This window comes from Ranitomeya variabilis, chromosome 6 (genome assembly GCF_051348905.1).
Source record: "Ranitomeya variabilis isolate aRanVar5 chromosome 6, aRanVar5.hap1, whole genome shotgun sequence".
NCBI classification, from domain to species: Eukaryota; Metazoa; Chordata; class Amphibia; order Anura; family Dendrobatidae; genus Ranitomeya; species Ranitomeya variabilis.
Genome location: NC_135237.1, coordinates 500,401,923 through 500,428,284, shown reverse-complemented (window position 1 = coordinate 500,428,284; position 26,362 = coordinate 500,401,923). Strand labels below are relative to the sequence as shown.

Here is a 26,362-nt window from a genome sequence, read left to right as displayed (position 1 = left end):
CTGTGAGTAGAGGTGCTACCTTTCATTGTAATCATGTCTGTAATGATAATGAACCTGCTGAAAAGTTTTCTTTACAGAACAGGAAGTGTGATTCTAGTATTAGGCCTAGGGACCAATGTGAAATTTGCAAGATTTCTTATTTTAGTCAATAGTTTGCTGATACATTCCTGATAGACAATACAGAAGTTTGCAGCTGTGTCGTTATGTTTTTGTGCACTCAGACTTCTCCATACCACACTAACATCACGCTCTCTGCTAACCCCCTCTAATTACCGTAACTGAATATTCCCACACTTTCTAATTCTTTAAGTAATAGTTACACTTTGCAGAAGACACTTTGCAGTTCTTTGCAGTACTTCACTCACATTCATGATGTATTTTGCACGTGTGATAAATTGGTGTCCGTGTTTTACCTTTGAAATCGCAATGTAGATTTGATGTAAGTGGGTGAATGCCAGTGATGAGTCTCCAATATATAAGAGGTTGGAGATAAAGGTAGAAGAGTCCTGGAACGAGCAGTCATCTGGTGAATGATCGTTACGTGAATGTGCTCATTCACATCATGGTCTTTATTGGACACACGAGTCTTTAATCATGGCCAGGCACGTTCAGTGACTCCGGATGATCGATCCTTCTGGAAATGTTCTTTACAGAAAGATCGTTCGAGAATTGGCAGAAATTAATAAACTCTGCCGACTTCTTTCCAAATGAGGACCCTCTTTCAGCAGTCGACTATAGTCAACTTTTCAATTTCTCTGACTCAGAATTCACAGCACTGGTCACTACTGAGCATGTACATACCCTGACTCCACAGCACTGCCTCACTACTGAGCATGTACATACCCCGACTCCACAGCACTGCCTCACCACTGAGCATGTATATACTCTGACTCCACAGCACTGCCTCACCACTGAGCATGTACATACTCTGACTCCACAGCACTGCCTCACTACTGAGCATATACATACCCCGACTCTACAGCACTGCCTCACCACTGAGCATGTACATACCCCGACTCCACAGCACTGCCTCACTACTAAGCATGTACATACCCCGACTCCACAGCACTGCCTCACCACTGAGCATGTACATACTCCACTCCACAGCACTGCCTCTCCACTGAGCATGTACATACCCCGACTCCACAGCACTGCCTCACTACTGAGCATGTACATACTCCACTCCACAGCACTGCCTCACCACTGAGCATGTACATACCCCGACTCCACAGCACTGCCTCACTACTGAGCATGTACATACTCCGACTCCACAGCACTCAGCACTACAGAGCATGTACTTACTTTGTCTCCACAGTGCTGCCTCAGTGCTGAGCATGTACATGCCCCGACTTTACAGTAGTCGTCTCTGCTGAGCATGTACATACCACGACTCCACAGCACTGCTTCCGTACTGAGCATGTACATACTCCGACTCCACAGCTCTGGTCACTGCTGAGCATTTGCATAAAATGCAGCACAAATTCTTCTCCACTAAAAGCCACGATCCTTATTTCAGGAAAAGAACAGACATTTATAGGACATTTCATAACTTTCCCAGATTATTCTGAAAACATTTACAGCACATCCTGCACTGAACTACTGAACCCAATTTATTATACATTTTAGCAGTCGGTCCATTTTGCACCGACTCCACCAAAATGGACACCAGCTCTGTCTCCACAGCACGGCAAATACAGTAACTACTGGAGAAGTGGCAGAAAAATAGATGTCAGGAGTGAGGAGGACTCGGTGGCAGAGGGAATGTCTTGCGCGTAGCTATACAGTCTAGATCTTTCTTTTTTTTTTTTTTTGCTGAGTTTTTCATATAATGCAATAATAAACATAATACATCACAAACTGTTTTGAGGTTCATCCCACCACAGTAATGCATGCTTATCCTTTATAGCCCTCTGCAACATGCCTAGATATAAGACAATATAGTCCTGATGTTTTCCTCCATTCAGACCCTCCAAACGAGCTGTCCTCATCGTGAACTTGGGAAGTTACCAGATCACTGTGGAGCAAATTCCTTCTTCTATATGATCTTACATAGACTTAGAGCTGTATCTGTCATTTCCAACCACCTCCCCCATACTTTCTCAAACTTGTCTGCACATTTCCTGTTGGCGTACAAGATCTTATACGGCAGAACATATTTATTGATGAGTTGCACCCAGTGAGTAACACTGTGTATCAGATGACTGCCAGGCCATAATCATTGGTTTACCTGTACAAAATGTAAAACTAAAAAAAATCTTTTCGTGGTTTTTGGTTATTACGTCAACCATTATATCAAGTAAACCTGAGGAGACTGGAACCTAGGAAAATCTAATTGTTTCTGTAATTTTAGAACATGACCATACAGAATGTGCCACTTTCTGCCATACATCTGACACACAAATCACACGGACTGGCACGTATTTCTGTAAGCCTTTCAGACATGTAATACACCCTACTTAGGAATTTGGATTGAATCAGAATATCTCTGGCATTCACAACTAAAGTGTAGTAATCGCCCCCAACCTTCTGCCAATCCTCCTCTGTCAAGTCAGGCACGTCCGACAGCCATTTAACTTATCAAGTGGTTTGGTAGAAAAGGACTGTAGTAATGTGTCTGCCTTAGGTAAATTTGTGGTCACCAAGGCCATCTCCAATTTCGACAACCTAGTAGATGCCTATATATTCCCAAACTGAGCACATTTCTGCATGGCGGAGCTTCAGATATAGAAAATTGGCTTTTTTCGGTACTCGAGTTAGTGCGAATGTATTAGCACATCCCAGTCCAGTGGCCACGACAGTGGTCTGTGGTTACCAGACGAGAACGGGTGAACCGCCTCTTAACAGACAGCATCTGTGGCTCTGCTTTTGATTAGCAAGTCTGGTGCGACATCACATGTGCATCAGGCCACAACAACGATGTGGCCAGGCTGGCTAATCAAAAGAAGAGTATGCCATCAGGTAAGAGGCCATACATAGGAGAGTGGGGGTGCTAGTCCGTGCTACTGATGTAGAACGAAAGAAACCAGGAAAGAACAATTGTCCATATGGTTTATTCTCTACGTGTTTCACAGCTTAACTTCTTCCTCTGGGGACCACAGTAATAAAGTAATAAAAAAATCAGGACAGAATAAATAGCCTAACAAAAAAGGGGGGGGGGGGGGCACTGAAAGGACTGAGGAAACTCTCCTCAAACAAACATGTGACTGAATGCCAGTACAGTTTCAATAAAGTTACAAGATGCTAGAAAATTGCTACATCCTATTAACCGTTTCATACAACCATAATATACAATATATGTATCAAAGAAGTAAAATATTTATATTGATGAAGTGTGGATTTAAAAAAAAAAAAAATGTAATCAGTGTGTAAAAAGAAGCAATGTTTGAGGGTAAAAAAAAACAAGGGACAAAGGTAATTGTCCCTGTGGTTGGGGAAAGGAGAGATGTCTAAGTATTGGCGTGATTATAGTATCGAATTCTTTATTTAATTGATCAAAAGGAAGAAAAGGAACAATAAATAGTAAAGGGGAGAAACTTAGTAGAAAATACCGTCCTAAATCGTCCTGTAACCCTGAGTGAGTCGGGGAGGATTCTAACCACGTTGGCTAAGCTGAAAGTCGTGGAGCCACCGGAGGAAAGATCTTAGCTATCATGGTTAACGTGGTGCCGTATTCCTCTTGTTTCCTCCATTGTGGGCTAATACAACCCCGATGGGTGAGCAGTTCCCTGTTTTCACCGATAACCAATTTCCTTCCTTGGATAAGACCCTGTTGTGCTTGGTGTCCCCATCTCCCATCCGGTAAGAGGCGGCTGTCCCACTGCAGTGGCCGATAGACTCAGACGTGCGAATCATTTTACACAAGCTACTAGATTGCTTTGCAGAACCTGAATTTACCTGATACCCAACCTCCCCCAAAATACCTCTTCTTGTAAAAAATGTAAACGTGCTAAGTAAGGATTAAACCATAGTGGGCAAAACAAATATTGAACCCTATAGTCGCTTCTGTACCGTCATCCACACTTTAGAACATCTGGTAGATCTGAGTAGTGACGAATGTGTAAGGTGTTATCGGCGCATGCTCTGGTGCTGAGTGTCTCCGGCGTGATCGAATACGTTGTTGAGTCCCCTCGGCTGCATGTCTCGCGGCTGTTCGACCTAACAAACAGGCAACCCCTGCATGTGTTGTGGTTGCCGAACAGCTGTGAGACATGCAGCCGCGGGGACTCGCACATAGTATTCGAGCACGCCGAAGACACTCGGTTAGCACCCGAGCATGCGCCGATAACACCTTATCCCAGCACATTCGCTCATCACTAGATCTGAGTGCATGGTGTACGGTTTTAGACTTATTGTCAGCAGCGACAATCTTATTTTTCTCTCAATATGGCAATGTAACATGATGTGAACCTCCGTTCAAGGGGTGGCAAGAAAAAGCTGAATCTCTTCTAGAGGGAAAAATAGTTGTGATGTAATCAGTGTTGGATGTGATGACATCATTGAATTTATGGATAGGAAACCTGCAAAATATTGCTCAGCCAGCTTAGTAAGAATGTACGTGTAGGTTCATTGTAGAGTATAAATGGCAGCAGGGAGCATCAGACGAGGTGGTGAGTAGTCACACGGTATCATCCAGTCTTGTGCTTTTTATTTAGGGTCAACCAGACATAATCCCTACTCTAACGATTAAGGACTCCTCGAAGTATGGCACTTTTATCAATGAAGAAAAGATGGAGATTGGCAGCTCCAGGCCCCTGAAATCTGGAGACAAGATCACATTTGGGGTCTATAACAGCACCTTCAAGTAAGAGCGTCTTTGTTACTGAGGCTGTGTGTTATTTTTTTTTTCAGTGTAATTAGAAGAAATATGTGGAGACCAAACTGTATAAATGTATTATAGGGTTAGTTATTCTACTTACATAGTCCTAAGTACAGGATCATTGTAACTAAATGAAGCTGGTAATATTTGTGTATTTTATTAAAAAAATATACATTTATTTCTATTGGTTATCATTTTTATGTGTTTAGCATTTCTAGGTATAGGACGTATGTTTCACTTGGCACTCAAAGTGGTGAAAAAGATAGAATGGGATCCCGTCAGGGTAATGTAGGGCAGCCTTTTTCACAAGGTTTTGTATAGAAAAAGTTTCTCTGCTTTTTCCTGACGGGATGTAAGTCTGTTTTAGGCATGAAGTACATAGGTCATGGTTGTATGATGTTCTCCTGTGCTTTCCTCTAGGGTGATATATGAGCCCCTGGTGGCTTGTTCCTCCTGTCTAAATGGCTCAGAGAAGAGTTCTCTAACCCAGTCCGTGCTGTCGTTAGGAGGCCACATTGTGAATAACTGGACTCCGCACTGCACACATCTGGTTATGACATCTGTGAAAGTGACTATCAAGGTAAATGAATCCAGTAGAGAGATTTATTCCGCAAAATAAATCAATATTTTAATGGAAATTAGTTGAAAAATAAAAGTATGGGCTCAAAAATGTTCTTTTACTAAAACACATATGTATATAAGTTTCCAAGCCAAATGATGGTTCCTGAAATAGGTTTACTTCCATTTTTCACCATCAGGTAAAAAAAAAACATTTTATGACACGGTTGATAAATCTTCCTCAAATGCAGAACATTTATTTATATACCGCCATGTATTCTACAGCGCTTTACAGACCTCATTACTGTCCCCATTGGGGCTCACAATCTACATCCCCTATCAGTATGTCTTTTCAGATGCTGTGCTTGGTGGGATTTGAACCCAGGACCCCAACGCTGCAAAGAAATAGTGCTAACCACTACGCCACCATGCTGCCCATTATGCATCTATTTTGTCATTGTGCATCGGGGTGACTTTGTCTTCTAAAAAAAAAACATTTAACACATCCCATGCATATGCAATAAATGTCTAAGATGGGACTACGCGTTGAGAATTGGAGGCTTGGATCTGACGGTTGCTGTATGCCAATGGAGATTCCGGCAGATTAAAAAAAAAAAAAAGTTTCTGTAAATGTTTTATTTCATAATCCCTCCTAATTTACATTTAATGGTGCATTAAAATACTTACCAATCACCGTCTTCTCCAGTTTCCAGACCTGTTTGGGTCCCATGAGGTGGCCCTTCAGCTTTGCCTGTTTGCCATTATGCCGGGTGGTGTTACTTCCATCAGTGTAAGTGTATGAAGCCTCAGAACGAGTTTCCATAGGTGTACAGTGGCACCCCTGGTCAAAATCGCTATTATTGTGAACAGTTAAACCCTTAATCCCATATGACTTACTATCCCGTCGAGGTGGGGTGGGCCTTAATTCCCACCGACGGGATAGTACGTCATATGCGATCGGCCGCGCTCTCGGGGGTGAGCGCGGCCGGGTGTCAGCTGACTATCGCATGGACCGCCCCCGACACATTAACCCCCGGCACACTGCGATCAAACATGATCGCAGTGTTCCGGCGGTATAGAGAAGCATCGCGCAGGGAGGGGGCTCCCTGCGGGCTTCCCTGAGACCCTCGGAACAACACGATGTGATCGCGTTGCTCCAAGCGTCTCTTACCTCCTATCCCTGTAGGCCCCGGATTCAAAATGGCCGCGGGGCTGCATCCGGGTTCTGCAGGGACTACTTCTGGGTCCAGAGTAGGCGCTAGTAAGCGTGCAGCACTGTAAGTCAGATCGCTGATCTGATAGAGTGCTGTGCAAACTGTCAGATCAGCGATCTTTGATGTCCCTCCCTGGGACAAAGTAAGGCTACGTTCACATTTGCGTTGTGCGCCGCAGCGTCGGCGCCACAACGCAAACAAAAACGCAGCAAAACGCATGCACAACGCTGCGTTTTGCGCCGCATGCGTCCTTTTTTTGATTGATTTTGGATGCAGCAAAAATGCAACTTGCTGCGTCCTCTGCGCCCGGACGCGGGCGCCGCAGGGACGCATGCGGCGCAAAACGCAAGTGCGACGCATGTCCATGCGCCCCATGTTAAATATAGGGGCGCATGACGCATGCGGCGACGCTGCGGCGCCCGACGCTGCGGCGCAGACCGCAAATGTGAACGTAGCCTTAAAAAGTAAAAAAGAAAAAAAAAAAAAAAAAAAAAAATTGCACATGTGTAAAAAAAATAAAAATAAAAAAAAAAATTCCTAAATAATAAAAAAAAATTATTCCCATAAATACATTTCTTTATCTGAATAAAAAAAAACAAAAGTACACATATTTAGTATCGCCGCGTCCGTAACGACCCAACCTATAAAACTGTCCCACTAGTTAACCCCTTCAGTTTACACCGTAAGGAAAAAGAGGCAAAAAACAACGCTTTATTATCATACCGCCGAACAAAAAGTAGAATAACACGCGATCAAAAAGACGGATATAAATAACCATGGTACCGCTGAAAACGTCATCTTGTCCCGCAGAAAACGAGCCGCCATACAGCATCATAAGCAAAAAAAATAAAAAAGTTATAGTCCTAAGAATAAAGCGATGCCAAAATAATTATTTTTTCTATAAAATAGCTTTTATCGTATAAAAGCGCCAAAACATTAAAAAATGATATAAATGAGATCGCTGTAATCGTACTGACCCGAAGAATAAAACTGCTTTATCAATTTTACCAAACGTGGAACGGTATAAACGCCTCCCCCAAAAGAAATTCATGAATAGCTGGTTTTTGGTCAATCTGCCTCACAAAAATCGGAATAAAAAGTGATCAAAAACTGTCACGTGTCCGAAAATGTTACCAATAAAAACGTCAACTCGTCCCTCAAAAAACAAGACCTCACATGACTCTGTGGACCAAAATATGGAAAAATTATAGGTCTCAAAATGTGGAGACGCAATAACTTTTTTGCTATAAAAAGCGTCTTTTAGTGTGTGACAGCTGCCAATCATAAAAATCCGCTATAAAAAATGCTATAAAAGTAAATCAAACCCCCCTTCATCACCCCCTTAGTTAGGGAAAAATAATAAAATTAAAAAAAATGTATTTATTTCTATTTTCCCATTAGGGCTAGGGTTAGGGCTAGGGTTATGGCTAGGGTTGGAGCTAAAGTTAGGGTTAGGGTTGGGGCTAAAGTTAGGGTTGGGGCTAAAGTTAGGGTTAGGGTTTGGATTACATTTACGGTTGGGATTAGAGTTAGGGGTGTGTCAGGGTTAGGGGTATGGTTAGGGTTACCGTTGGGATTAGGGTTAGGGGTGTGTTTGGATTAGGGTTTCAGGTAGAATTGGGGAGTTTCCACTGTTCAGGCACATCAGGGGCTCTCCAAACGCGACATGGCGTCCGATCTCAATTCCAGCCAATTATGCGTTGAAAAAGTAAAACAGTGCTCCTTCCCTTCTGAGCTCTCCCGTGCGCCCAAACAGGGGTTTACCCCAACATATGGGGTATCAGCGTACTCAGGACAAATTGGACAACAACTTTTGGGGTCCAAGTTCTCTTGTTATCCTTGGGAAAATAAAAATTTGGGGGGCTAAAAATCATTTTTGTGGGGGAAAAAAAAGATTTTTTATTTTCACGGCTCTGCGTTGTAAACTGTAGTGAAACTCTTGGGGGTTCAAAGTTCTCACAACACATCTAGATAAGTTCCTTGGGAGGTCTAGTTTCCAATATGGGGTCACTTGTGGGGGGTTTGTACTGTTTGAGTACATCAGGGGCTCTGCAAATGTAACGTGACGCCTGCAGACCAATCCATCTAAGTCTGCATTCCAAATGGCGCTCCTTCCCTTCCGAGCTCTGCCATGCGCCCAAACAGTGGTTCCCCCCCACATACGGGGTATCAGCGTACTCAGGACAAATTGGACAACAACTTTTGGGGTCCAATTTATCCTGTTATCCTTGTGAAAATACAAACCTGGGGGCTAAAAAATCATTTTTGTGAAAAAAAAAATAAAATAATTTTTATTTTCACGGCTCTGCGTTATAAACTGTAGTGAAACACTTGGGGGTTCAAAGCTCTCAAAACACATCTAGATAAGTTCCTTAGGGGGTCTACTTTCCAAATTGGTGTCACTTGGGGGGGGGGGTTAATGTTTAGGCACATCAGGGGCTCTCTAAACGCGACATGGTGTCCCATCTCAATTCCAGTCAATTTTGCATTGAAAAGTCAAACGGCGCTCCTTCCCTTCCGAGCTCTGCCATGCGCCCAAACAGTGGTTTACACCCACATATGGGGTATCAGCGTACTCAGGACAAATTGCACAACAATTTTTGGGGTCCAATTTCTTGTCTTACCCTTGGGAAAATAAAAAATTGGGGGCGAAAAGATCATTTTTGTGAAAAAATATGATTTTTTATTTTTACAGCTCTGCATTATAAACTTCTGTGAAGCACTTGGTGGGTCAAAGGCTCACCACAAATCTAGATAAGTTCCTTAGGGGGTCTACTTTCCAAAATGGTGTCACTTGTGGGGGGTTTCAATGTTTAGGCACATCATGGGCTCTCCAAACGCAACATGGCGTCCCATCTCAATTCCAGTCAATTTTGCATTGAAAAGTAAAATGGCGCTCCTTTCCTTCCGAGCTCTGCCATGCGCCCAAACAGTGGTTTACCCCCACATATGGGGTATCCGCATACTCAGGACAAATTGTACAACAACTTTTGGGGTCCATTTTCTCCTGTTACCCTTGGTAAAATAAAACAAATTGGAGCTGAAATAAATTTTGTGTGAAAAAAAGTTAAATGTTCATTTTTATTTAAACATTCCAAAAATTCCTGTGAAGCACCAGAAGGGTTAATAAACTTCTTGAATGTGGTTTTGAGCACCTTGAGGGGTACAGTTTTTAGAATGGTGTCACACTTGGTGTCACACTTGGGTATTTTCTATCATATAGACCCCTCAAAATAACTTCAAATGAGATGTGGTCCCTAAAAAAAAAAATGGTGTTGTAAAAATGAGAAATTTCTGGTCAACTTTTAACCCTTATAACTCCCTAACAAAAACAAATTTTGGTTCCAAAATTGTGCTGATGTAAAGTAGACATGTGGGAAATGTTACTTATTAAGTATTTTGCGTGACATATCTCTGTGATTTATAGGCATAAAAAAATCAAAGTTTGAAAATTGCGAAATCTTCAAAATTTTCGCCAAATTTCTGTTTTTTACACAAATAAATGTAAGTTATATCGAAGAAATTTTACCACTATCATGAAGTACAATATGTCACAAGAAAACAATGTCAGAATCGCTAAGATCTGTTGAAGCGTTCCAGAGTTATAACCTCATAAAGGGACAGTGGTCAGAATTGTAAAAATTGGCCCGGTCATTAACGTGCAAACCACCCTCGGGGCTTAAGAGGTTAAGCAAGTTGGAGATGAATTAATCTCTAAAAAGCTTAAAGTTAAAGATGACACATTTCCTTTGTATTTTAGGAAAAAAAAATATATTGACATTTTTTACATTTTAAAAATTACTAAAAGGAAAATGGGCTGATGCAAAAGTTTGGGTACCCTTGGAGATTTGTGTCCTCCGATAACTTTCACCAAGCTTTCAGACCTTATTTTTCCAGCTTTATGAAAACCCAGCCTTCTCTAACCTTGAGCCAAAAAGCAGCAGCCATGGGTTCTTCTAAGCAGCTGCCTAGCACTCTAAAAATGATGAAGCCTACAAAGCAGGAGAAGGCTATAAGAAGATAGCAAAGCATTTTTAAGTTGTCCTTTCCTTAGTGTGAAATGTAATTAACAAAATGGCAGTTAACAGGAACAGTGGGGAGGTCAGGATAAGGTCTGGAAGACCAAGCAAAATTTTAGAGAGAGCTGCTCTTTGGGTTGCTAGAGAGGCAAATCAGAACCACCGCTTGACTGCAAAAGACCTTCAGAAACATTTAGCTGACTCTTGAGTTGTGGTACATTGTTCTACTGCTAAGAGGCACCTGCACAAATATGGCCTTCTTAGAGGAGTCATCAGAAGAAAACCTCTCCTGCATCCTCACCATAAAATTCAGCGTCAGAAGTATGCAAAAGTTGAAAAGATGATGGCTTCTGCAAATAAATAATGATCCTAAACACATGTCAAAATCCAGAATAAACTACCACAAAAGGCACAAGCTTAGGATTTTACAATAGCCCTCATAGTTCGCTGATCTGAACATCATTGAAAATCTGTGGCTAGACCTCAAAACAGCAGTGTATGCAAGACAACCCAGGAATCTCACAGAACTGGAAACATTTTACAAGGAAGAATGGATAAAGATCCCTCAAGCAAGAATTGAAAAACTCTTGTCTGGTTACAAAAAGCGTTTATAAGCTGTGATACTTTCAAAAGTGGTACTACTAGGTACTAACCATGCAGGATTCCCAAACTTGCAATGGCACGTTTTCCTTTTTGTAATTTTAAAAATGTATAAAATTACAATATATATATTTTTTTTGCCTAAAATGCAAAGGAAATGTGTCATCTTTATCTTTGTTCTATTTATTGATCATTTCATCTTCAAATTGCTTATAAGTAATTTTGAGCAGGGTTGCCCAAACTTTTACATGCCACTGTGGATTGAGAAAGTGACTTCCGGTTCACACAAAGACCGCAATGTGAGCCGGTTAGTCTTTTTTTTTCAGATCAGTGCCACTGTCCGGTGTAATCTTGGCCATGATCTTCTGATAATCTGGCATCCTTAATATTTCTGAGATGCTGGATTTCAATTGAAAGGCATGTATATAGCGGCATAATAGGTTTGTATGGAGAATGGACTACATGTCGTCGTTCTAAGCTAATGCACATAATACTGCTTCTATAATGCTGCCAGCAGTGCACCGCCACGTGGAAGATCCTACAGATTTACCATTGGCTCCGCAAGACAATGAGTTCTGTTATACTCTGCTGTGTTTTAGAGTGGACATGAAAGCAGATCGGCTGAGGGGGAAGTGTCAGCCCCTTCCTACCGCATGAGTGGAGGGAGATCCATCTATCAAGACGAATTGGACATAAGAGGAAAGCTGTTCTTTTCCTCGACCTCTATCAGGAGATTCTTGCTGTTTGGTGTGGCGACACATGTAGATCCATGCAAAACATAAAGGAACATACAAGCCGGAACTGCTTTTATTATTGTCTTCAGGCGACGATGTAATGAATGGACAACCGTCATAATACTGTCTGTAACAGAGCTCCATTTCTTTTGAGAAGGATTGTGATCCAGCACCAAAAAATAGGTTAAAATTCCAAATGTATTCAAAGCAGTTCATTAAACAGTACATACGATACTTGAGTCTGAAACACATTAAGTTTCAAAATGCTATTATATTCCCATTTTTTTGTATGGACTCTTTAATGGACCACTTTGAATACATTTGGAATTTTAACTAGGGATGAGCGAATAGCTTCAGATAAGATCCGAATAGCTATAGCACTTCCTGAATAGCTGCAGCGGGAACCCGGATACCTGGAGCGCTCCGATAATCAGCTGTTCCGTGCCGCAGTTGCATGTGTCGCGGCTGTGTGACCGTCACAATACATGGCGAACCTGTGTGTTCTGACTGTCACACAGCCGCGACACATGCAGCGTCGGATACCTGATTATCGGGAGCGCTCCAGGTATCTCATTTCCCCCCTTCTTCTTCTTTTTCTTTTAGTCTTTTCTAGGGCTATAGGTCCTTAAACATGGATTACGTAACATCTATTGATTCTGGGAAGATGACGTACACTGGCATTTTTTATTAGGATCATCTTCAAGTCCCCTGTGTTCTTTACTATTATTGTTATATAGCTGGATTGTGCTTTGTACACATGCTGCTATCACTTTACTATTGTATAACAACGTTTTAGCCCATATATATATATATATATAATTATTATTATTATTATTATTATTATTTATTGTTATAGCGCCATTTATTCCATGGCGCTTTACAAGTGAGGAGGGGTATACATAATAAAAACAAGTACAATAATCTTGAACAATACAAGTCATAACTGGTACAGTAGGAGAGAGGACCCTGCCCGCGAGGGCTCACAATCTACAAGGGATGGGTGAGAATACAGTAGGTGAGGATAGAGCTGATCGTGCAGCGGTTGGTTGATCGGTGGTTACTGCAGGTTGTAGGCTTGTCGGAAGAGGTGGGTCTTCAGATTCTTTTTGAAGGTTTCGATGGTGGGCGAGAGTCTATGTTGTGGTAGAGGGTTCCAGAGTAGGGGTGATACGCGAGAGAAATCTTGTATGCGATTGTGGGAAGAGGAGATAAGAGGGGAGCAGAGAAGGAGATCTTGTGAGGATCGGAGGTTGCGTGTAGGAAAGTACCGGGAGATGAGGTCACAGATGTATGGAGGAGACAGGTTGTGGATGGCTTTGTACGTCATGGTTAGGGTTTTGTACTGGAGTCTCTGGGCAATGGGGAGCCAGTGAAGGGATTGACAGAGGGGAGAGGCCGGAGAATAGCGGGGGGACAGGTGGATTAGTCGGGCAGCAGAGTTTAGAATAGATTGGAGGGGTGTGAGAGTGTTTGAGGGGAGGCCACAGAGCAGGAGGTTGCAGTAGTCAAGACGAGAGATGATGAGGGCATGGACTAGGGTTTTTGCAGATTCTTGGTTGAGGAATGAACGGATTCGTGCAATATTTTTGAGTTGAAGTCGGCAGGAAGTGGAAAGGGCATGGATATGTGGTTTGAATATAATATATATATATATATATATATATATATATATATATATATATATATATATATATATATATATATATATATATATATATATATATATATATATATATATATATAAATTTTTTTTATATTTTTCTTTTCCCATTATGGTCCTTTTTTGTTATATCTCAATTTTTGTCCTCTCATGGCTTTAATGTATTCTACTGAACCTTTTAGTCTATCTAGCACCAGCATTTTTACGCATATTTTGACCTCTGGTTTCCATATAATGGGTGTGCGTAGTTGATGTAATCTATTTCCATATATTGGCTCTTGCTATACATTTGGTGTCTATACGTCTTACTTTCATATGTGTTGCGTTCTCATATGTACTATTAATTAGAAACTTAGGTCTCTGATTTATGTTCCTTGTTTGGCCTGCACTTGCGCATTGTGTTCCTTATATCTCTGTCTTTACAGCGCATGCGTGTGTTTCTATCTATGGGACCGACTTGTGACTTCCGTCCAACCCTTTGCTTGCACGTGCGCTCTATATGCTGCTATTACGGGACGGACTTGTGACTTCCGTCTAATCCATTGTCTGCTCTTGCGCTCCACATGCTGCTGTAACCTCCATTCGCTACTTCCGGGTGAATACTCAACCTGCACCTGTGCGATAATCTTGACGGACCGCGATTCCTACCGCTCCACGATTATGAACCAGCTGGTATGATTTATTCATCATTTTTTCCTCCTTTAAAGTTTGACCACAAGACTGGTGTACACTTATCTTGAGAAAGACACTGCGTGTGTCGTAACGCGTGGGTCCATGTACCCACTAGGCCGGACTGCTTGCTTCAAAGGGGTTCTCAGACCTTTTTGCATTATTTGCGGTTCTATTTATATTGAACCAGGGTTTTTGGGCAGTATTGCTTTGCTCTAATTAGTCATTAGCCCCATAAGATTAAAACACTATTCTGCTGCACACTTATGCATGCCCAGGTGTGGTCTGTGTATGGGCGAGCCATTTAAGTATCACTCTATATAGTGGTAGCAGCATGAACAGTATATAGATTGCTGGATTATTATCTAGCAGACTCTCATTTATTCATTGCGGCCTGTGGGTATTTGAGGATTATACTTCTGATTTTTGGATCTTTTTCTGTGTGATTTATCCCAAGTGGATTTTTAATTGTTTTTATTGTGTGTTTTCTAGTCTTGAAATAAAAACTTTGTATTTTATTATTCAACAATTGTTGGTGATCCCTGTTTTCTTTGCGTGTACTTTTCCTAGTTTTTTCTTTAGGTATCCAGGTTACCGATTCAGCTATTCGGATAAGCTCTTATCCAAAGCTATTTGATCAACCCTAATTTTAACCTATTTTTTGGTCCTGGATCACAATCCTTCTCATATTCCATTGCCTCACTTGAGGATACCGGCCTCGAGGAATCTGAGCACCTCCTTACTGAGAATTTTCAAGCGTTTCTTCAGGTGCAGTGGTGAACTGATGTCTTTTTCTATTTTATCTGCATCAGATATTGCAGTACATCTTATTGCACCAATTTGATATATTTTTTTTTCCGTGTATGTTAAAATGATTGACCTTGATCTTTACCTTGTTCTCTGGCTCCACTTCATCTCTTCCTCTCGCTGTTAGGGTACCTCAGGGCTCAGTCCTTGGCCCCCTTCTCTTCTCCCTCTACACGGCCCCAATTGGACAGACCCATCAGCAGATTTGGTTTTCAGTACCATCTTTAAGCTGATGACACACAACTATACACGTCAGCCCTTGACCTTACCCCCGCTGTACTACAGAACGCCACTGACTGTCTGTCTGCAGTCTCCAACATCATGTACGTTCTCTATCTGAAACTCAACCTCTCCAAAACTGAACTTCTTCTGCTCCCACCGTCTACTAACCTCCCTAAATCTGACTTTTCCCTCTCCGTGGATGGCACCATAATAACACCCCGGCAGCAGGCACGCTGTCTGGGTGTTATGTTTGACTCCGGTCTCTCCTTCACCTCCCATATACAATCTCTTGCCCTCTCGTGTCGCTTACACCTAAAGAACATCTCTAGAATCCGCCCTTTTCTCACAAAAACCCTCACTGTCGCCCTAATCCACTCCCGTCTGGACTACTACAACGCTCTATTAATTGGCCTCCCCCTCACTCAACTTTCCCCTCTCCAGTCTATCCTTAATTCAGCAGCCAGGGTTGTCCATCTAGCTAATCGTTACTCGGACGCGTCCGTTCTTCGCCAGTCGTTACACTGGCTGCCCATCCATTACAGGATACAATTCAAAGTACTTGTTCTCACCCACAAAGCTCTCCACAGTGCGGCACCCCCATACATCTCCTCCCTCATTTCGGTCTATCGGCCTAGCCTACCGCTGCGCTCTGCGAACGACTTTCGACTAACCTCTGCACTAATCCATACCTCCCATTCGCGTCTCCAAGACTTCTCCCGTGCTGCGCCAATCATCTGGAATGCTCTACCCCAAGATATTAGGACCATCCACAACTTGCATAGTTTTAGGCACTCGCTCAAAACACATTTGTTCAGAGCGGCCTACCACCTTCCCTAATCAAAGTAATTTTAGGTTTGTGTGAAGCCCATTCACTACTTCCATCTATCCCCCACCCCCTGAAGATGGCTGGACCATCATTGTAAATACATCATTGTAAATACACACCTGCACTTTGTATCTCCCCCACCTCATTGTAGATTGTAAGCTCTCACGAGCAGGGTCGCCTTATTTTGCTTTAATTATTGTATTGTTAACATTGTTACTTATGACTGTTATGTTTTAAACTGTTAAACTGTGAAGCGCTGCGGAATATGTTGGAGCAATATAAATAAAGATTATTATTACCTACAGATTAATGTCTTTTGGGTTCAAGCTGGTGCCTAAATAAATCTGCATTTTTCCATTTTCTCCCCGTTGACTTTAGTTACAATTTGGTTTGGAGAATTACAGTAGTATGTCGATAATGCACTGTCAAGTTGCCATTTTACAGTTTGTTTCATGTTTTCATCTGGGCTTCACTGCAGATGTCATGTTGATCCACAGTTTGCTCCCCGCAGTTAGGCAGCGGGGAGCCGGCTGTCAATGAGCATGACATCGGTAGAGAACCCCAGATGAAAACATGAAATATGCTGTAATATGGCAACTTGCCACATAGTATTTTCATAACCGGATCCACGTCCCTGTGTTTGTAAATTAGACATTTCCTCTGACATTTCCCTTCCCAACCTGATGTAGAAGATTTCACACCAGCGACAGTGGGTTCTTATCTGCTGCTCATGTTCTGACCTCGCTGCGGCACAAATACAAGTCATCACTGGAATATATGTGGCTTTTGTCATTTATTTTGGAAATCTTACTTAAAACGGGAAAGCCTTCCCTTAGGCCGTACGATTACATGCAAGTAATGCAAGATTTGTGTTATACATTTCACCCAATCCTGCAGTCTAGGACTAGTCTGAATGGACTTGGGAGCTCCTAAGGTTCATCTGCCATTGAAGAGATTGTCCGACAGTTTTTTGTTTTAAGTCATAAATTGATTAAAGATAATAATCGGAAGGCGAGTATCGTTCCAACAGCTCTGCGGATCCAGCATGGAGACCTGCACGGGATCCGGATGTGGTGTCTGCACCGTCCAAAAGTCACAACACCACTGTAAGCAGTCCGGTGACTAGAAGAGCGCGTCATTCGATAAACACCCCCTTGTTGTCCACCATGTCGATAACCTAACCAGTGAAGTGTCCTGGACTGCTGGCTGTGAACCTTCCTCTGGTGCATCCCTCTGTTCTGGATCGAGGTCTCTAGCGCTGTCCAGCATTATATGAGGGCCTTTCCACTTCGTTCTGCAATGTGCATGTGCTGGATCTAGATACCGTCCTATGGTGCCGGAGGCGGCTGGAAATATCAATCAGGCGCAGAGGAGACTTCTGTGGATGATGAACACCCACCGGACACTTGACTTCTCATTAGCATGCCATTGGCCATTTTTGCACTTTCATTTTTTCCTCCACTTCCACCAAGAACCATATATTTTATTTTATGTTACAGGGTATATACACTAGATCCCTTGATAGGGCGTTGTTCCAATGAACTAGTCTGATTGCCGTATGTGGAGTTGGGAAGGAATTTTTTTCCCCAATGTGGAGCTTACTCTTTGCCACATGGTTTTTTTTTTTGCCTTCCTCTGGATCAACATGTTAGGTTTGGCTATGGGTTGAACTACATGGACTTAAAGTCTTCCTTCAACCTTAATAACTATGTAACTATTTTTCTGTCTCCATAGCCGTATGAGGGCTGATTTTCTGCAGAACAAGTTGCACTTTTGAATGACGCCATTCATTTTATCATGTAATGCACTGGAAAGTGGGAAAACAAATTTCAAGTGTGTTGAAATTGCAAAAAAAGTGCAATTCCACAATAGGTTTTTTTATTTACCATGTTCACGATATGGTTAAATATAGTTAAACTGACCTCACAATATGATTCCTCAGGTCAGTACGAGTACGCAGATACCAAGTATGTAAAGGTTCTTTTCTATTTCAGTGGTGGGAAAAAAAATTCCAAAATTTGTAAGAAAAAACATTTTTGCTCGTGTCGCCATTTTCCGAGACTCACTGTGTTTTCATTTTTCGGGATTTGGGGCTGGTTGAGGGCTTGTTTTTTTGCGTCTTCAGTTGATGTTTTTATTTATACCATTTTGGGGTAGATACAATGCTTTGATCGCCTCTTGTTGCATTTTATGGCAATATTGTGGTGGCCATAAAAACAATTCTGGCGTTTTGATTTTTTTCTTGTTTCCCAGTGTACTGATCAGACTTCGTTTTTATTTTGATCGGACTTTTACGAATGCAATGATATCAAATATGTATACTTTTTTATTTTTAATGGGGCAAAGGGGGATGATATGAACTTTTTTTTTCTTTTTTTTTTTTTTGTTCATACTTCTTAAAAACTTTTTTTCTTCACCTTTTTACTTTATTTAGTAGTCCCCTTAGGAGAATTGAGGCTGCGATCGTCCAATCAATTGTGCTTTATGTAGTAGTGCTTCAGTAGGAGTACACTCCCGAAAATGATGCAAGGTAGAGCACATGTTCATTCTGTCAGCACCATTATAGTCTTTGCCTTGTCGGTGCATATGCCCACATCCAGTTTTGTGGGGGGTTTGGATGTAATCCCCGACGGAGCCACTAAACGCAGTGTGAAAGCATCCTTAGACTGCTACACTGTGACAAAACCTCAGATGTGGGAAATTAGGATTAGATCTGTACAAAACTCTATGTATAACGAGTTCTTCTGTCTTGCTGACAATTTTCCTGAAAATGGTGAAGGATTGAAACACGTTCTGCAACTTTCTAATCCAGTTTTCTTTCATAGTACAAAGGTGATCTTCTGTCCTGGTGGTTGTTCTGCAGTTAGTGCAGGATAAATTTTATGACTTTTATGTTCCAATTTGATGCAAATTTTGGCTCATGACTGTTATGTGCACAGTTTAGTTTTGCAGCTTTTTTTTCTTTTAAGGTGTATTTTTAATCCACAAATTGCATTAAATGTTATAGATGACATCTTTTAAAGCTAATAATCTACCCACCTGTTTCTTTTTTCCCCCCTTCTTGTCTTAGACATTATGTGCATTGATCTGTGGCAGATCCATCATAAAGCCGGAGTACTTCAGTGAGCTGATAAAAGCCATCAAGCAGAAGAAGCCGCTGCCGACACCTGCAAGGTATTGTGATCAGGGGGCACTCGGGACCCCCTGTAGTCTTCCTCCAGTCTGTACTTATAGTTTACTGTCTGAATCATGACTTTATTCATATCTGTGACCCTTCACAGGCTGTAAAGGTCAGAATATTGGGGAAACACACAGTAAACAGTGTAAAACATGGAGAGAATGCTCAGCATCTGGACCTCAGTATATTTTGCCAATAGCAAATTATTCCACACTGCACCATCTGAGCCATGAATGAGTGAAAATTAATTAATAAAAAAGAGTGGACCAAAAAAAGTGACCACTGCTTCCTGGAACACAGACGAATGATGGGAGTGTAGATGCGAGTATAATAATAGTAGAAAAAGCAGTATAACGGGTTATAATGTGAACTAGTCGCTTTCAAAAGTGGTCCAAGAAAAAACATGTGGTGAACAGGCACGAGGCTAAGGTCATACCTAATGTAAGCAAAAGTCAGATTTTCATCCAGAAAAAAAACAATCTCGTCATTCGTTTTTATACATTAGCAGTTATTACACTTTACAGGATCAAATGTTATTCCCGTTTGGTGATTTACATTGTTATTTTTTAAGGGTTTTTTCAGTTGGTTTTCAATAATAGGTGACCTTATCCATATCGATATAATGTTTTTTTTCATTGCTGAGGTACATGCATGCATCGACACCCAGCCACATACAGTACAGAACAAAAGTTTGGACACACCTTCTCATTTAAAGATTTTTCTGTATTTTCATGACTATGAAAATTGTACATTCACACTGAAGGCATCAAAACTATGAATTAACACATGTGGAATTATATACTTAACAAAAAAAGTGTGAAACAACTGAAATTATGTCTTATATTCTAGGTTCTTCAAAGTAGCCACCTTTTGCTTTGCTGACTGCTTTGCACACTCTTGGCATTCTCTTGATGAGCTTCAAGAGGTAGTCACCGGGACTGGTGTGCCCTGTCAGGTTTAATAAGTGGGATTTCTTGCCTTATAAATGGGGTTGGGGCCATCAGTTGTGTTGTGCAGAAGTCTGGTGGATACACAACTGATAGTCCTACTGAATAGACTGTTAGCTGTTTTTTTCTTGCCATAATACAAATTCTAAGTAAAGAAAAACGAGTGGCCATCATTACTTTAAGAAATGAAGGTCAGTCAGTCCGAAAAATAGGGAAAACTTTGAAAGTGTCCCCAAGTGCAGTGGCAAAAACCATCAAGCGCTACAAAGAAACTGGCTCACATGAGGACCGCCCCAGGAAAGGAAGACCAAGAGTCACCTCTGCTTCTGAGGATAAGATTATCCGAGTCACCGGCCTCAGAAATTGCAGGTTAACAGCAGCTCAGATTAGAGACCAGGTCAATGCCACAGAGTTCTAGCAGCAGACACATCTCTACAACAACTGTTAAGAGGAGACTTTGTGCAGCACGCCTTCATGGTAAAATAGCTGGTAGGAAACCACTGTTAAGGACAGGCAACAAGCAGGAGAGACTTGTTTGGGCTAAAGAACACAAGGAATGGACATTAGACCAGTGGAAATCTGTGCTTTGGTCTGATGAGTCCAAATTTGAAATCTTTGGTTCCAACCACTGTGTCTTTTTGCGACGCAAAAAAGGTGAACGGATGGACTCTACATGCCTGGTTCCCACCGTGAAGCATGGAGGAGGAGGTGTGATGTGTGGGGGTGCTTTGCTGGTGACACTGTGGGATTTATTCAAAATTGAAGGCATACTGAACCAGCATGGCTACCACAGCATCTTGCAGCGGCATGCTGTTCCATCCGGTTTGTGTTTAGTTGGACCATCATTTATTTTTCAACAGGACAATGACCCCAAACACACCTCCAGGCTGTGTAAGGGCTATTTGACCAAGATGGAGCGTGATGGGGTGCTACGCCAGATGACCTGATGGTTTGCGGTGAGCTGGACCGCAGAGTGAAGGCAAAAGGGTCAACAAGTGCTAAGCATCTCTGGGAACTCCTTCAAGATTGTTGGAAGACCATTCCCGGTGACTACCTCTTGAAGCTGATCAAGAGAATGCCAAGAGTGTGCAAAGCAGTCGGCAAAGCAAAAGGTGGCTACTTTGAAGAACCTAGACTATAAGACATAATTTCAGTTGTTTCACACATTTTTGTTAAGTATATAATTCCACATGTGTTAATTCATAGTTTTGATGCCTTCAGTGTGAATGTACAATTTTCATAGTCATGAAAATAAAGAAAAATCTTTAAATGAAAAGGTGGGTCCAAACTTTTGTTCTGTACTGTATATACCATTGTCAGTGATTGCCAGTGGCATCTAATGGTGAGAAAGCAGTGATTGGATCCAGCTTCAGTCTCTACTGTTGCAGAAGATGATGGCTGTATAACACAGCCCGGATATGGGGCGCCCTCACTTTCTGGGCCTGCTCCAAATACCCCCAGCACCCATATCACATGTAATTCATTAGTCACAAAGGGGTTAAAGTCAGTGAAGTAAAGTCACCTGTGGCCACGTTAAGGGTATGTGCACACGTCAGGATTTTTTGCGGTTTTTTCGAGTTTTTTCCGCTATAAAACCGCAATAAAAACGCGAAAAAACCGCTAACATATGCCTCCTATTATTTACCGTGTAGTCCGCATTTTTTGTGCAAATGTTGCGTTTTTTTCCACGAAAAAATCGCATCGCGGAAAAAAAAGCAACATGTTCATTAAAAATGCGGAATTGCGGGGATTCCGCACACCTAGGAGTGCATTGATCTACTTACTTCCCGCACGGGGCTGTGCACACCATGCGGGAAGTAAGCAGATTATGTGCGGTTGGTACTCAGGGTGGAGGAGAGGAGACTCTCCTCCACGCACTGGGCACCATATAATTGGCCAAAAATAAAAGAATTAAAATAAAAAATAGTCCTATACTCACCCTCGATGTCCCCCGCAGTGTTCCCGCCTCACCGCTGCATGCTGCCGCTTCGGTTCTCATAGCTGGTGTGCGGTGAAGGACCTGTGATGACGTCACTGTCTTGTGATTGGTCGTGAGCGGTCATGTGACCGCTCACGTGACCGCTCACATGACCGCGACGTCATGGAAGGTCCTGCGCGCACACACCAGCTATAGGAAGAGGAACGGACGCCGCTGAGGAGATCGTCTGGGTGAGTATAAGCATTTTTTTTATTTTTTTTTAAACATTCTATCTTTTACTATTGATGCTGCATAGGCAGCATCTATAGTAAAAAGTTGGTCACACTTGTCAAACACTATGTTTGACAAGTGTGACCAACCTGTCAGTCAGTTTTCCAAGCGATGCTACAGATCGCTTGGAAAACTCTAGCATTCTGCAAGCTAATTACGCTTGCAGAATGCTAAAAAAAACGCGAAATAAACGGAAAAAAAAACGCAAAAAAAAAAATGCGGATTTCTTGCAGAAAATTTCCGGTTTTCTTCAGGAAATTTCTGCAAGAAATCCGGACGTGTGCACATACCCTAATTTCTAGTTTCTCAACATTACGTAAATCGTTTTCTTGTTTCTTTAGTTTAATTGCTGCTATTTGTGGTGATAAATGTCACATTTTTCTTCAAAAATGTTTCATGTTTTAGTTTTTTTCCTATAATCGATGAACCGTCCTTGCAGTCCGAGTCACTGGATTTCTCAGAAAACAAAAAGCGGAGAGCAGTCTTCAAAGACAAGACCGTTCTGTTTTTAACAGCAAAGCAGGTATCTACTGTATCTAAACCTGAGACATTTCCTCTATATTTCCTGGCCGAAAATATATTAAAGTGTTTCCTGTGTGATAATATCTGAGTAACAGTAGCAAAATATACAGGATGACTAACATGTCCTGCTACTGGGGCGGAAGCCACAATGCTGGAATGTCTTACACCTGCCGTCCTGCGGTGTACACACAGTGCTTCCCCAATATACTTATATAAATGGAACATATTCTTTCAAAACCGTGGGGATGTAATCATACAGCCAGGAAATATTTGTGAAATCAGTTTCCCTATTTGTTCAGTAGCAGAATACAGGCCGCGGACTGTTGGCGGGGTGCGGGCGGGGGCCTGTTGGTGGGGTGTAGGCCCGTGGCCTGTTGGTGGGGTGTGGGCCGGGGCCTGTTGGTGGGGTGTGGGCCTGCGGCCTGTTGGCGGGGTGTAGGCTCACGGACTGTTGGCGGGGTGCGGGCCGGGGCCTGTTGGCGGGGTGCGGGCAAGCGGCCTGTTGGCGGGGTGCAGGGCCACGGACTGTTGGCGGGGTGCGGGCCCGCGGCCTGTTGGCGGGGTGCGGGCCCGCGGCCTGTTGGCGGGGTGCGGGCCCGCGGCCTGTTGGCGGGGTGCGGGCCCGCGGCCTGTTGGCGGGGTGCGGGCCCGCGGCCTGTTGGCGGGGTGCGGGCCCGCGGCCTGTTGGCGGGGTGCGGGCCCGCGGCCTGTTGGCGGGGTGCGGGCCCGCGGCCTGTTGGCGGGGTGCGGGCCCGCGGCCTGTTGGCGGGGTGCGGGCCCGCGGCCTGTTGGTACCGGAGCACAATACAAGCCACCATTCAGACCAGGCTGTATTGTGCCTATGGAGCAGTGGAATCTGTTCTCGAGCTGTTCTAATACCACAGAACCAAAGGAATTATCCACCTATTTTTAAGTGTTTAGAAAAGGGAATGCCAGCATCGCCTTTTCAGGACCGGACCGTAAGTCATGAAGTCTTGTCCTTTCAGGTAGTTGACCTCTGAGGTTACTTATTGGCTGCAGGGTTAGGTGACTGACAGGCAGGATGTCACTGATGCTATACCGTCTCATCAGTCACATGACCTTTTAACCAATCAGTGGCCTCATGGGTCAGGTGACTCCTAGTGATGAGCGAATATACTCGTTACTCGAGATTTCTCGAGCATGCTCGGGTGTCCTCCGAGTATTTTTTTTGTGCTCGGAAATTTAGTTTTTAGCGCCGCAGCTGAATGATTTACATCTGTTAGTCAGCATAAGTACATGTGGGGGTTGCCTGGTTGCTAGGGAAATCCCCACATGTACTTATGCTGGCTAACAGATGTAAATCATTCAGCTGCGGCGCTAAAAACTAAAACTCCGAGCACTAAAAAATACTCGGAGGACTCCCGAGCGTGCTCAAGAAATCTCGAGTAACAAGTATATTCGCTCATCACTAGTGACTACATGTAAGGGACCTCCTCTCTTATGGTCCCTCCCCACCTCTGGTCAGAATTTTTCTGCTAAATAATGCAGTGTTTTTTAATTATTTTTTTTCTTTTTCAGCACAAGAAACTGAGTGCAGCAATTCACTTAGGAGGGGGCAAGACAGAGCTACTGACAGGAGAGCTGGATGACACGTCCCTCCTAGAAAACCCCAATGTTTGTGTGATAGATGTGGGATTCTCGGAGTCACAGTCATCGGAGTCGCAGGATTGCCCCTCCTGGATCACATCCATTGTGGACGTACTGCACAGGTATTCATTACTGCCTTGCATCCATGAATACTGACACTTATTGTGCATGTGTAATGAGTGCTCGGGGTAGGAGGCCAATACCACTGCAAGGAGCATGTGATAACTCAGAGACCCTCCATGTGTAACCTGGTCATTGGTCTGGGGCTCCAATGAGGCAGCGTTCCATGGTATATCTGCACTGACACCACACAAATAGCTTATGAACATTAAGCATTGGGAGGTTTCTGTATAATGGCAGCAAGCAGAGGTCTTAAAAATTCTGAGATTTTAATTCAAAAAGTAAATTGAAAAATTGTCTTATTTACTGTACAAGGAATAACCATTGGAGCGTGCGGCCACACTGTATATTGGGAGGAAATCTGGCTGAAAACCTGCAACATATAGATTTTACTGATGCTGCTTAGTGGTTCCCATCACCCATAAGCTCCCATATCCATTTTTCTACTGGATGCCTATGTCGTGTACTGTGCCGTATACTGTATCAGTCAATGGAGGCCAAGAGGACACTGTTTTGGCCTCTTTTTTGATGAATGGAGGCTGGTAAACAAATTAAAATGATGCACTGGGTGCTTCCCTGGCATATGTGCCATAAGGGTCGCTCTATTGTAACCAGAAATTACCCCATGTTCAGAAAAAGCAGATGTCACATTCACTGCAGATGCTGAAGGTGCAAGTATTCCTATAGATTGGAGTGGGGGAAAGATTCCACTGCCCTGAATACCTCGAGTAAAGGCATGTCCCACATACATGAGGATATTGTAAGTGTATATAAAATATATTATTTTTGAAGCACCTTTAATTCCAGTGTTGTACGAGCGAGCAGTTTTACATATGTGTGTGTGAAGAATATATACAATATTATTTATTATTATAGCGCCACTTATTCCATGGCGCTTTACAATATATGTATGTGTGTGTGTATACAGTGGCATGTAAAAGTTTGGGCACCCCTGGTCAAAATTACTGTTTATTGTGAACAGTTGAGCAAGTTGAAGATGAAATGATATCTTGGTAAATAAATGGTAAAGACACAGCCAGAATAAAGTCCTTTATTTGAAATCATCACACAGACTCCTTTATTGAATCTTAATTTTGCAATACTTGATGAACTCCTAATCCCTGGCGCCCTTGTCTCCTGCAAAGAATCATAAAATAATAAACCAACATATAATACTATCATGTCCAATGTAGTCCATATAATACCGAGTGACCCAGAGCAATGTCGCATGTAGAACAGTCACATCGGGAGATGTAACTTCTCTACCCGGCCTCCGGCGATACAGTGCGGGAGCGATCACCTCCTGTCAGTGTATCACCAGCGTGATAAAGAAGTCTAGCACTCAACTTCAGCAATAGTGGAGAATTTATTTGTAGCACTTGAAACGTTTCAGTCCGTCTGGACTTTCATCAGTCACGTGCTGATTCCTAGCAAGTAGGAAAGGTTTAACAGAGGGGGTATAAGTATACCCGGAATATGCAATCGCGCCGCCGCACTATAGGGCAAAAGAAGGAGGCTAAAGGCTCGAATAGAATGCTACTGTTGTGGGGCGGTGACCACCGTGTCTGGAGGCGGTGCTTCTTCCCATATTGCTGGCCCTCTAAGCCTGCCGGTGTTATAACTGTGACTGTGGTCACCGCCCCACAACAGTAG

The 26,362-nt window shown here is 42.7% G+C and overlaps 1 protein-coding gene across 5 annotated transcripts in view; it reads left to right on the top strand.

Moving 5' to 3' along the window:
• The window catches only part of NBN (nibrin), a 61,469-nt gene that overhangs the window by 5,342 nt on the left and 29,765 nt on the right, over positions 1-26,362 (top strand). For all 5 annotated transcript variants that reach the window (XM_077270800.1, XM_077270801.1, XM_077270802.1 and 2 more), the window contains exons 3-7: positions 4,653-4,801; positions 5,237-5,396; positions 19,196-19,299; positions 22,865-22,982; positions 24,521-24,711. In XM_077270800.1, coding sequence (XP_077126915.1) covers positions 4,653-4,801; positions 5,237-5,396; positions 19,196-19,299; positions 22,865-22,982; positions 24,521-24,711 — 722 coding nt within the window. The remainder of the gene's footprint in view (positions 1-4,652; positions 4,802-5,236; positions 5,397-19,195; positions 19,300-22,864; positions 22,983-24,520; positions 24,712-26,362) is intronic.